Consider the following 11,751-nt stretch of genomic DNA (forward strand, 5'->3'; position numbering starts at 1 on the left):
ATATTCTTTCTTATTTATATCATAAATTTATATTATTTTTTTATAATATTTTTTTAATATTCTCTTATGCATATTATTATTATTTTTATATAGTTCTTATATTTTTTATCTATATGAATTTTTTACCACTCTTGTTATTTTTTTTTGTATAGAATTTTTTTTGCTTTATATTAAATTTCTATTAATCTATATGAATTTTTTACCACTTTTGTTATTTTTTTTGTATAGGATTTTTTTTGCTTTATATTAAAATTCTATTAATCTCGTTAGAAAGATTAAATTAAATAAAAAGTTAAAATAAAAGTAAAACTAAAAAAGTATCCAAAATACTAAAAGAAGTCTTAGAATTTATTTAAATAAATTAATAAGATAATATAAAATAATTATTTAGATCGTATCTTTTGAGTAATTTTTTATTTTAAAGTGATTTTGAGTAGGGGTATTTAGGCCAATAAGTCTTAGCACTGTAGTTTATAAAATTATTTTAAAGATAATTGTTCACAGATTGCAACCAGTTATGCACAAGGTTATTAGTGACTCACAAAGTGTTTTTATAAAAAGAAGACTCATTAGTGACAATATTTTGATAGCCCACGAATTTATGCACTCTCTGAAGAATAAAAGATATGGAAATTATGAATTTGCTTTGAAACTTGATATGAGCAAGGCGTATGACCGAGTTGAATGGAATTTTGTCTGGACCATGATGGAGAAACTGGGTTTTTGTAAAAAGTGGGTGGATTGGATTAAGGAATTGGTGACTACGGTTTCCTACTCTGTTACTGTGGATGGTGCACCTCATGGTTATTTTAGACCATGTAGAGGATTGCGACAAGGCGATCCTCTTTCCCCCTATCTCTTTTTATTCTGTGTAGAGGGTCTATCCTATCTGCTCCATAGAGGAGAACAGAGCCTAGAATTTTCTGGGTTGAGACTAAATCGCAGATGTCCTAAAGTCAGCCACTTATTTTTTGCAGATGATTCAATTTTGTTCAGTAAGGCTACGGTCAAGGACTGCCAGAGTTTACTCAGGGTCTTAAGTAACTATGAAGAGATTAGTGGACAAACAGTTAACTTTGACAAATCTTCAATCTTTTTTAGCAGAAACACGCCCACCCAAACCCGAGATATGTTGTCTGAATTACTACACGTTCCATACATGGGTAACCAGAATAGATACTTGGGCTTGCCGGCTATAGTGCAGAGGTAAAAAAAATCCACCTTTAATTACATCAAGGATAAAGTGCTACAGAAACTGCAACATTGGAAACGGACTCTACTATCATCGAGTGGAAGGGAGGTCCTTATTAAGGCGGTGGCTACAGCAATGCCTATTTACACTCTCAGTTGCTTTAAACTCCCAGAGACACTAATAGAAGACGTACAAAGAGCCATATTGCAGTTTTGGTGGGGCAAAAAAAGATCGGAAAGGAGGATGCAATGGATTGGGTGGAGAATTACTTGTAGGTCCAAGAGCCAAAGGGGTCTTAATTTCAAAGATCTTAAAGCTTTCAACCTTGCAATGCTAGCCAAACAAGGATGGCGACTACTTACAAAAACAAATTTTCTAATCTTTAGAGTGTACCGAAGTAAATATTTCAAAGACTCCAATTTTCTCCGCGTAGAAGTTGGAATCAACCCTTCCTGGGGATGGAGGAGCATAGTAGAGGGCAGAAAAGTTCTGGAAAAAGGTATCCTATGGAGGGTAGGCACCGGTTCAGATATCAGAATAAGAGAAGATTCATGGGTTCGTGATTATCTGGCTATTACTCTTAATACAGAGACTAATTCAGAACACAATCCTACATGGGTTTCAGACCTACTTTTACCAACCAAATCATGGAATCAGATATTAATACAAGAACTATTCAGACCAGATATTGCAGAGGCAATCATAAACACTGAAATCCAACAAGGTGATGATGAGGTTACCTGGCTAAAGGAGAAAAATGGATGCTATTCAGTAGCGTCTGGGTACTAGCTAGCATTCCAATTCTTCCACCCCCCACTAGAGTTTCTGCCAGAACAGTGTCAAAATAAGCAATTATGGTCTGATATTTGGAGCATCAAATGCCAACCCAAGATAAAAAAATTTTCTTTATACACAAGGCCTACCTATTCAACAAAGGCTAAGTGAAAAACTTCCATCAGTGAGTCCATTATGTCAGCGATGCAACAGGTTTCCTGAAACGGTTGCACATTGCCTCTGGATGTGCACCGACGCTATTGAGGCCTGGAGAATCACTAATCTACCTGTTCTAGCTTTAATTGAAGAACCATGGATTTAGTGGAGTGAGCTTGACAAAAAATATGAAATTTGTGAGCAATGCGACGAAGAAGAAAGAATTCGCAGCAAATGTATTATGACAGATTTGGATTACCCGGAACGAGAAGCTATTCGAGAATAAGAGACGCCATCCTCTTCAGTTGGTTGATGCTGCTCGCCACGCCATGGGAGAAGACCGACACCGTTCTTGACATTTCTTCCTGGAGATCTCCTTCACTTTTATTCACTTTACTTTTTGATTTTCTCTCTTCTATTGAATTATGTATTATGGCTAAAGTTAGATCGTTCCAACCTTTCTCTTGTTATGCTGTCCTTTTTTGGACCACTCATTTTTATTTAATGAAATGAATTTTATCTTGAAAAAAAAAGTAGGGGTATTCAAATCCAAACCGATCCAAATTAAACCGCTCATCCAATCCAATCCAAACCAAAATTCGATTAAAACCGCACTAATTCGGATTTGATTGGATTCTATTTTTTACAAACCACTGGATCGGATCGGATTTCGGATCTACTTTTCATAATCGATCCAATCCAATCCAAACCGCACAATGTACTATACTATTATTATTTTATTATTATATTTACAATTATACTTATAACATGTTCAATTTGTTATACATTTTTATATTATTCAGTATTATTATTATTTAATAAATATTTTATGTTCAAAATGTTATTTATTTATTTATTTTAACTAACCTATAATTTTATTTCTATTGTTATGTTATCGTTGGTTTTTAAAAATATTGTTGAGACTTGTTATGTTATTGTTGATTATTTAAAATTTGGTGTTAAGACTTGTTATATGTATTTAATTTTTTTAATTTACAAAATCGCAAATTCAATCAAATCCAAACGGCTTGAAATTGGATCGGATCGGATCGAATTTTTTTTAAAGTCATCTAATCCAAACCGCACTACAAGCAAAATTAGTGTTCGAATCGGATGAATTTTTGACTCAAAACCGACCCGAACCGCACCGCGAACACCCCTAATTTTGAGTAATATAATCAAAATAATATTTAATTTACTACAATTTATTTTAATATAAAAATTATTAAATATAAATAATATTAATACTAACTCACTCTTAATCAAAATTAATATATAAAATTATTTTTATATAAACTCTTATTTATAAATTTTAATCCAAACAAACATTGTGTTCTCTCTTACTTTGGGAAGGAGGAACACTATTTCAGGTACAAATTTGCATACAAAGTTTCAATTTCCAAACCCAAGAATAAGAATATCCTAAATTCCATACCATATATAAGAAGAGACCATCAATGAACTGATACCGTACAAGTTATAAAGCGCAAACACTTTTTTTTTTAATTGTGGTATTTGTATCTTGAATACATTTCAAATACATACTTATCAATATTTGTTGTGTCATGCGTGTCTTTTATCCAACTGTATTTTAATAAAAAATAAATTTTTTTTAGATATATTTAGACATACTTAAATATCATCATGTATTAATATATTCAATCTTATTCTTAATATATATTTTTAAATAAGTTTAAAAATAATATATATTAATTATTATAATAAAAAATATTTTAAATATTTTAAATAATTAAAAAATATTAAAAATAATAAAAAATTAATTTATATTTTAATATAAAAATATAAAAATATCATTATAATTTATTTAAAAAATATTTTATATTTTATATATATATCGAATATTATAAAAATTATAAATTGATGTCCATGTATTTTATATTGTGTTTGTCCTAAATTTATATCTGTATTTATATATCATAGAGTACAAGATATTGAAATATAAATACTGAAATTAACTAAAGAAGAAGAAGAAAGTGAAAGTGAAAAAACAAAAAGAAAAGAGTCGCCCTTAAAATTAATAATAATAACAACTATTCTTGCACTATTTAATTTCCATAGTCAACAATCTTTTAGGTGATTACTCTAATTAATAAAAGACAATTGTTTTTCTTTGGATATAAAGGGGTGATAATAATTATCTCTTGCATTTATATGTGCGGTAAAATACTGCTAAAGGATAAAGCAATGTGCCAGACCACATAAAACAAATAAAACAATAAAATAGGATTTATAGATGAAGGTCTCAATAACATTTGTTAAGAAAGTTAAGGTATAAAGTGATAAAATAAGCTGTTTTTTTTAGAGAAAATTTTATTCCTATTCTTTTAGAGAGGTTAAAATAATATTTTTTTTTATTTATAAAATATACATTTTTTTTTATAACTTTAAAAAAATTTTTTTTTAATCAATTTTAAATTTTTTTTAATCTATTTTACTTACCAAAATATCCTTTAATAAATTATTTTTTTAAGATTCTCTTCAATAATTTTTTAATTATTAAATTGTGAATTTACTAAAATTTTTGTTAACAATTATTTTTATATTTTATATTAATTTTTCGATATCAATATATATTATTTTAACATTAAATAAAAAAATCTTATCCCTATTAATATGTATAACAATTAATATATATTGATATCGAAAAATAATCTTACCAAGATTTTTTTTATTTAATGTTAAAATAGTATATATTGATATCGAAAAATTAATAGTAAAATATAACTATAATTGTTATAAAAATTTTGGTAAAGTCACAATTTAATAATTAAAAAACTATTGAAGGGTATCTTAGAAAAAATAATTTAATTATTAAATTTTAAAAAAATATTTTGGTAAAAATATAATTTAATCAATAAAAAATAATTTATTAAAGGATATTTTGGTAAGCAAAATTTAATGACAACAAAATAAAATTTTTGCTAAAGAATATTTTTATAAAAAATAATTTATTTTTTCTTGAAAAATAGATAAAGTTAACATTAGTTAACACAAAAAATTTAAAATGGATTAAAGAGGAAATTTTTTAAAAGTTATAAAAGAAGAAAATATACATTTTACAAATAGAAGAGAGAAGAGTATCATTTTAATATCTTTAAAAAGATGGGTGTGAAATTTTCTCTTTTTTTTAATTGTTGACTTTTGCGCAAATATTTATTTTCCATGAATACATATTAAATAGTAGTTACTATTAGTCACTTATTAATTATTATTGGATTATAGATTGACCTCTTAATTTTAATAATACAGTGAAAAAAAAATACAGAGTACCTTTATGGAGTTATGCATAGTAATTGATCAATGGCCAAATAAAAAACAAAAATGCTCTATCAATATTATAAATTAAGTATTTATTCGTATAGATTTATATGTACTTTTTTTTTTATTTTTATAGATTGATCAAACTATTAATCAACACAATGATATTATTACATAGATGGTGTGAATAATCATTTAAAAAAAATAGGCATAATTAAATAATTTTATAAAATATTTTATATTATTAATATATTAAAATTAAATTTTAATAAAATAATCAAAAAGTTCATTAGCACGAAAAAACTAACTATCTATGCAAATTTTTTTGTATTTTTATTTGTGTTTCTATTATAAATTTGAATTCGGTTTTATTATATTATTTATAAAATTTAATTATAAATTTGAATCAAGTTTAATTATATTGCTTATAAAACTTAAGAAATTAGATTATAAATGTGAATGTAGGACTATTTGGTAGTTCTATATAAATGATTAATTAATTGATAGTTGAATTTTATTATTCATATAATAAAATTGCAAATTAAATGTGCATGAGCTATTTTTTTTTTTTTCATTTCTTTTAGGGGATCTAAGTTTAAATTATTTTAATATTTTAACACACACTCGTATCGATGTGAAGTGAGTGCCTACTTAAAAAAAAAGTAATTCAAAAATTAATGTCTATTTAAAAAATCAGTGGCATAACATTTTTTTTTTCAATTATACACTTAGGACTTATTTAAGTGAGTTTTTAAGAAAAGATTTTTTTAAATTATTTTTTTAAAAGATTTTATAAAATAAAAATAATTTTATATTTAGATAACTCATGTAAAAAAATTTTTTTATTTATCAATTTTATATTTGTGTATAACCATATAAAAGTATTTATTTATTTATTTATTACGTGAAAAATATTTTTTAAGAAAAAAATATTTTAAAAAAAATATAAATTACAACTTCTCAAAATTTTTTTTTTCAATTTTATTAGTACTTTTACTTTTATTATTAGAATTTACCAAACACGCTAAAAAATAAAAAAATTTTTTTTTTTCATTGAAAAAGATATTTTTTTATCAACTTAAGACTTATTTGGGTGATTTTCTAAAAAAAGATCTTATAAAAAAGATCTTATAAAACGATAAAAGTAATTTTAAGTTTGAATAACTCATATTAAAAAAAATTTATTTATCAATTATGTTTAGATATAAATATATAAAAGTATTTTTTTTGTTTGTTTATTACGTGAAAAATAATTTTTTAAAAAAATATTTTAAAAAATAATGTAAATTGTAATTTTTTAAAAAAAGATATTTTTTTTATTATTTTTATTTTTACTATTAAAATTTATCAAATACTTTAAAAATAAAATTTTTATTGAATTTTTTTATTAATTTAATAATAATCAAACAAATATTTAATAGCGTCTAAACAAAAACACAGTGAACTAATGAATAAAGAAGGATAAAAATAGTAAAATAATTCAAAAAGAAGTAATTAATGCTATTAGACTATTAATCCGCTTTTTAACTTATCCTCTAATTAAAAGAATTTTGGTTTCAAATTTTAGAAATAATAACATATAATTAAGAATAATTTTTTTTTTGGTGACTATAATTAAGAATAATTTGTAACTCAATTTTTAATTTCTACAACTTCAATGTATTTTTAATAATTTTTTTAATCGACATAAAATATCAAAAGTATACACTTATTTTAAAAATGAAATTGTAACCAAAAAAAAATAAAAAAATAAATTGGTAACTAATAGCCATACTGCTTAGAACTTTGAAGCCATAAAAAGTGATTTGACAATTCCCATCTCATCTCAGTTAATAATAATTTTGAAGAAGTAAATGAATCTTGATTCTTGAATCCCCAGCAATTTTTACACACAGCTAAAAAAAAAAAAAAAAAAACAGAAGCGTCACGCTCACACACTACCCTCTTCTCTCGTGCCCCTTCCTCTTCTTCTCTTCTCTTCTGAACGAAACAAAATAAATAAAACTCCTTAGGGTTCCTCTGTTCTTCTTCTTCGCCCCAAAAAAACCACGCTACGCGAAAACCAAAATTAGGGCACAGATTGAAAAACCACATATATACCTACCATTATTCGCCATTGCAGAAGCTCAAATCCCTCGGCATTCTCAACAACCCTCATTTTCCTTTTTCGCTCTCTAAACAGAGCTCAGAGGACCTTCTCGCATGGCGAAAACGAGACCAGGGAAAAGAGACTTGGACTCGTACACCATCAGAGGCACCAACAAGATCGTAAGAGGTAACCAAGAAAAAAAAAATCTCTACCCTTTCACCTACCTAGTAGCGTTAACTCTTTCAAAATCGTTCCTTTTAGGGGTTAGACTCAACTGAACGGTACAATATAGTCTTGGTATTTCTTCGATTGCTGAAAGGTTTCGATTTTTGTATCTCTTTTTATTTATTATGTTTTTGTTTTTTGTGTGTGCTTCGTTTTCGTTTTGTTAGTTGGTGACTGCGTTTTGATGCGTCCTTCGGACACATCGAAGCCACCGTACGTGGCGAGAGTGGAGAAGATCGAGTCCGATAGTAGGAACAACGTGAAGGTTCGTGTGAGATGGTACTATAGGCCTGAAGAGTCCATTGGTGGAAGGAGACAGTTCCATGGGGCAAAGGAGCTTTTCTTATCTGATCATTATGACATTCAGAGTGCTCACACCATTGAAGGGAAGTGTGTTGTTCACTCCTTCAAGAACTACACAAAGCTTGAGAATGTGGGTGCCGAAGATTACTACTGTAGGTTCGAGTACAAGGCTGCTACTGGAGCTTTTACACCCGACCGCGTCGCTGTGTGAGTTTTTGTTTCATTATTGGAGATTGGTGGTGATGGTGTCTTTTTAGTGTTTGAAATGTGGGGGGTTTGTGTTGTTGATTTTGTTTTTTTGTGTGTTTTGTAGGTATTGCAAGTGTGAGATGCCTTATAACCCGGATGACCTCATGGTGCAGTGTGAGGGATGCAAGGATTGGTAAAACAAGTGTATTTGGCTTTACTTTGTTTATTTTTCACTCAATTTGTGTGTGTTTGTATTTTGTCACTTTTTGATTCTAATTTGTGGATGAGTTGTTATTTCGGCTTGGATTTAAGACTAGCACCTGCAGAGGCAGTCTAAAGTTTGTTGACCATAAACGGAAAGGAGAACGATTGAGAGAATAGAAAGACTTCAAGAAGCATATGGATATGTTTTTGCTAAGTTTTATGAACTAGTTAAGTTTTTGTTATCTAAACTCTGCCTTGGCCTGAGCACCGATTCTGCATGTTATTCTTGACAACTGCTTCTATTTGCCAAGAGGAATTAAAAAAGATAGAAATAAGTGCAGAAAATACGGAAGACATAAGGGATTTATTGGGTTTGTCAAGTAGCTGCTCTTGCTAAACAATTTGAAAATTCAACAGCACATGCATTTTGGAGGGACTTTTAAACTGCTGATATCCTACTGCAGCCATTCCTTTGGCATAAATTTGCAATCTTGGATTTGTAATATCGTTTCTTCAATGTATTTATTTTTGGTAGCTTTTTCTTCAATGTATGTATGTCAGCTTATATATTCGAATATATAATTGTTAACATTTTATGCATCTGGCTCTGACCTAATTTGGATCACATTCTCAAATTGATTGTTAAAATTTTAACAATGCCCCAGAAACTACTCAACCTTAAATATTTTGAAAGAATCATATTTCAATTTTATGAGTTTGTTGTAGGTACCATCCTGCATGTGTGGGAATGACTATTGAAGAAGCAAAGAAGTTGGATCACTTTGTATGTTCTGAATGTTCATCTGATGATGACATGAAGAAACCCCAGGCTACATTTCCAGTGTCACCAGGATCTGATGGCAAGGTGAGATTTTTTTATTCTTTTTCCTACGAAGTTTCAATGCACTCTTACTTTTGTTCCTATTAATTTTTTCCCCAGCACATTTATGAGACATACTATTCCCACAATAGAGGGGGTAGGTAATGGGCACATGATAGACAGTGTTTGGAGAGTGATGCTATAGTGTGTTATTTTCGTCCAAAAAGATGGATGTATTCTTTGAAGCTAGGCTTGAAATTGGCAATGTTATGTTGCAGTTTGTGTGTATATTGGTTAGCATGGAAGAATGCTTGTTTAGAAAGTGAAATTCCATGTACGGGTGATATAATTGAGACATAAAAAATTAACAGACTGCAGACTATGTCATATGCTAATAAGAGTTTTATTTATTTATTTGATGGTATGTGTTAATTGTTTTTCTTGTCTGACAATCAATGAAGACTAGCATTTACTTTTAATATGTATTTGTATTTGAAAGGATTAATTGCTGAAATTATTGTTTTCATGTAAATATCTTTGAATAATGTTCCTTAACTTGGTTAACTTGTGCTGGTGAAGTAGCTTCTCCTCAAGCTCGTACTTTTATCTTTGTTCCAGTTATGAGCATGAAGTTATTGAAAGTTGTAATCTCAATCATTTTCTATATTTTTTTGGTACCGCTGTATATAATCATATGGAGGGATTCTTGGTCTGGATGGGTTTATATAAAAGATGCAAGTACACATTTTAGTTCTAACTGTTTTTAGTTGTGCTTTGGGGTATTTATGAAATAAGGATTGCACTTATAAAAACTTGTCATCCATGTTCATCTGTATTCATCTGTGTAACTTCTGTAGAAAATTTAGTTCTACTTGTTGAATTGGCTTAATTTTCCTATGCTTTTTTCATACATAGTCTTCTTATGAATGTTGTGTAGGACTTTTCTTTTTCTCCTTTTCAGACAAAAATATCCCCTCCGTTTCAAAACAAATGTCATTTATGACAAAATTAGTACATTGGAAAATTAATGTTTCAGGATGTAATTGTGTCTAAATATGTTAATTTTTCCCTTTACCGATTTAGTTAAAATGACATTTACTTTCAAAACGTATGGAGTATTTATTTTATGGTGTGGGGTTTTGTAAAGATTTCTGGAGATATCCAATATGTAGTGTCCACTTGGTTTCTGATTGATTTTCGTTTTGGTTAAATGTATTGTGCAAAGTGTGACCTGTTTTATTGTAGCTGTCATCCTCATTATAATAGGGGATGGATACTGTTGTCTGTTTACACAGCAACACAACTGATTAGTTTTCTTTTTTTCTTTTTTTTTTGTTTTTTTTTTTTGGGGGGGGGGGTGTGGGGATTCGTGGCCATGTTAGAACTGGAAAAAATAATTATATGGTGAATTGATAGCTTGTATTTTCTTGTCTGAGCATGTTCTCATTGGTTACATCGCGTTTCACATTGTCCCATATTTTGCTTTTTATGATGACAGATGAATGAATATTTTCAGGTGGAGCCGAAGCGACGGAAGAGATGACCATCAAGGTAGAGGATTTAGCGTGAGACGTGGCTTTTGCTGAACTTTGGCTGTGGTTTGTGTGGTAGTAGTTGGTGTGTTTGTACAGCTTCGACCAGAGGCTATAAAACATTTGATGTATTTGACTCAGCTTATGTATCTATTGGTGCTAGTTTTATGACTTATCAGTTTCTCCTTTTGCTGTCCAGAAAGAGTTAGCTCCGGTCTCAAGTGTTAATGTCTCTGAGATAACATCAAAACCTCAAACTATGGAGTAAAAAGAAATTATCATTAGTTTTCTAAAATCTTGGTTCATTATATGTATAATTCTAGGCTATTGTGTTTCTGGTAACTATGGTTGGATGGGAAAAGTACTTTCCTTTGTTTCTTTCCACTGGAACTGGGTAATTGTGTTCACATTGTTTATCTATAAATATTTGAATGATTAGTGTGGTTGGTTGAAACTGCTAGGTACTTCAAAAATTATCAAGTTTCAGTTTATATATGGGAACTTAAGAGATGGTTGAACTGGGGTTTAGTGGATGCTTGATAGTGATGGTTTAGGGAGAAAAATTAAAAAAGATTGACTATATTTGATTGGGAATTTGTTATATATTATCCACCATAACAGGCCATTTGCATTGTGAGTGGAGTTTTGGAGCGAAAATGAGAGAAAAAAAAAAGACTTAAATAATATTATGGGTTTTATGCTCTGATGCACGGAAAAGACATAATATGGGGGATACGAGGGCACACGAGTTATATATATTATATATAATGATATTTTGTTATTTTATTAATATTAAAATATATTTTTAATAATTTTTAATATTTTTTAATTATATAAAGTATTTAAAGTATTTTTTATTTTAATAAATAATAATATATATTATTTTTAAATTTATTTTAAGAATATATGATAAGAATAAGATTATATATGTTAATATGCAATAATATTTAAGTATGTCTAAATGTGTTTAGAGAAGAATTTTTTATTT

General features: G+C 28.4%; 2 protein-coding genes across 3 annotated transcripts; both read left to right on the forward strand.

Annotated features, from left to right (window-relative positions):
• The first annotated feature begins 1,327 nt into the window (after positions 1-1,327).
• LOC112769829 (uncharacterized mitochondrial protein AtMg00310-like) lies at positions 1,328-1,981 on the forward strand. The gene has a single exon (XM_025814293.1). It carries the CDS (start codon positions 1,328-1,330, stop codon positions 1,979-1,981), a length of 654 nt encoding a protein of 217 aa, XP_025670078.1.
• A 5,242-nt stretch (positions 1,982-7,223) lies between these two features.
• LOC112771018 (chromatin remodeling protein EBS) lies at positions 7,224-11,058 on the forward strand. Of its 2 annotated transcripts, none has more exons than XM_025815554.3 (5): positions 7,224-7,676; positions 7,883-8,225; positions 8,332-8,400; positions 9,138-9,276; positions 10,748-11,058. In XM_025815554.3, the coding sequence occupies exons 1-5, from the start codon at positions 7,604-7,606 to the stop codon at positions 10,772-10,774; spliced, it is 651 nt and encodes a 216-aa protein (XP_025671339.1). In that variant the 5' UTR covers positions 7,224-7,603; the 3' UTR covers positions 10,775-11,058. The 2 variants fall into 2 exon arrangements, with proteins under 2 accessions (XP_025671339.1, XP_025671338.1); XM_025815553.3 differs by having other exon boundaries at positions 7,260-7,676; positions 10,730-11,058.
• Positions 11,059-11,751: the final 693 nt, after the last annotated feature.

The sequence above is a fragment of the Arachis hypogaea genome, chromosome 18, assembly GCF_003086295.3.
Source record: "Arachis hypogaea cultivar Tifrunner chromosome 18, arahy.Tifrunner.gnm2.J5K5, whole genome shotgun sequence".
NCBI classification, from domain to species: domain Eukaryota; kingdom Viridiplantae; phylum Streptophyta; class Magnoliopsida; order Fabales; family Fabaceae; genus Arachis; species Arachis hypogaea.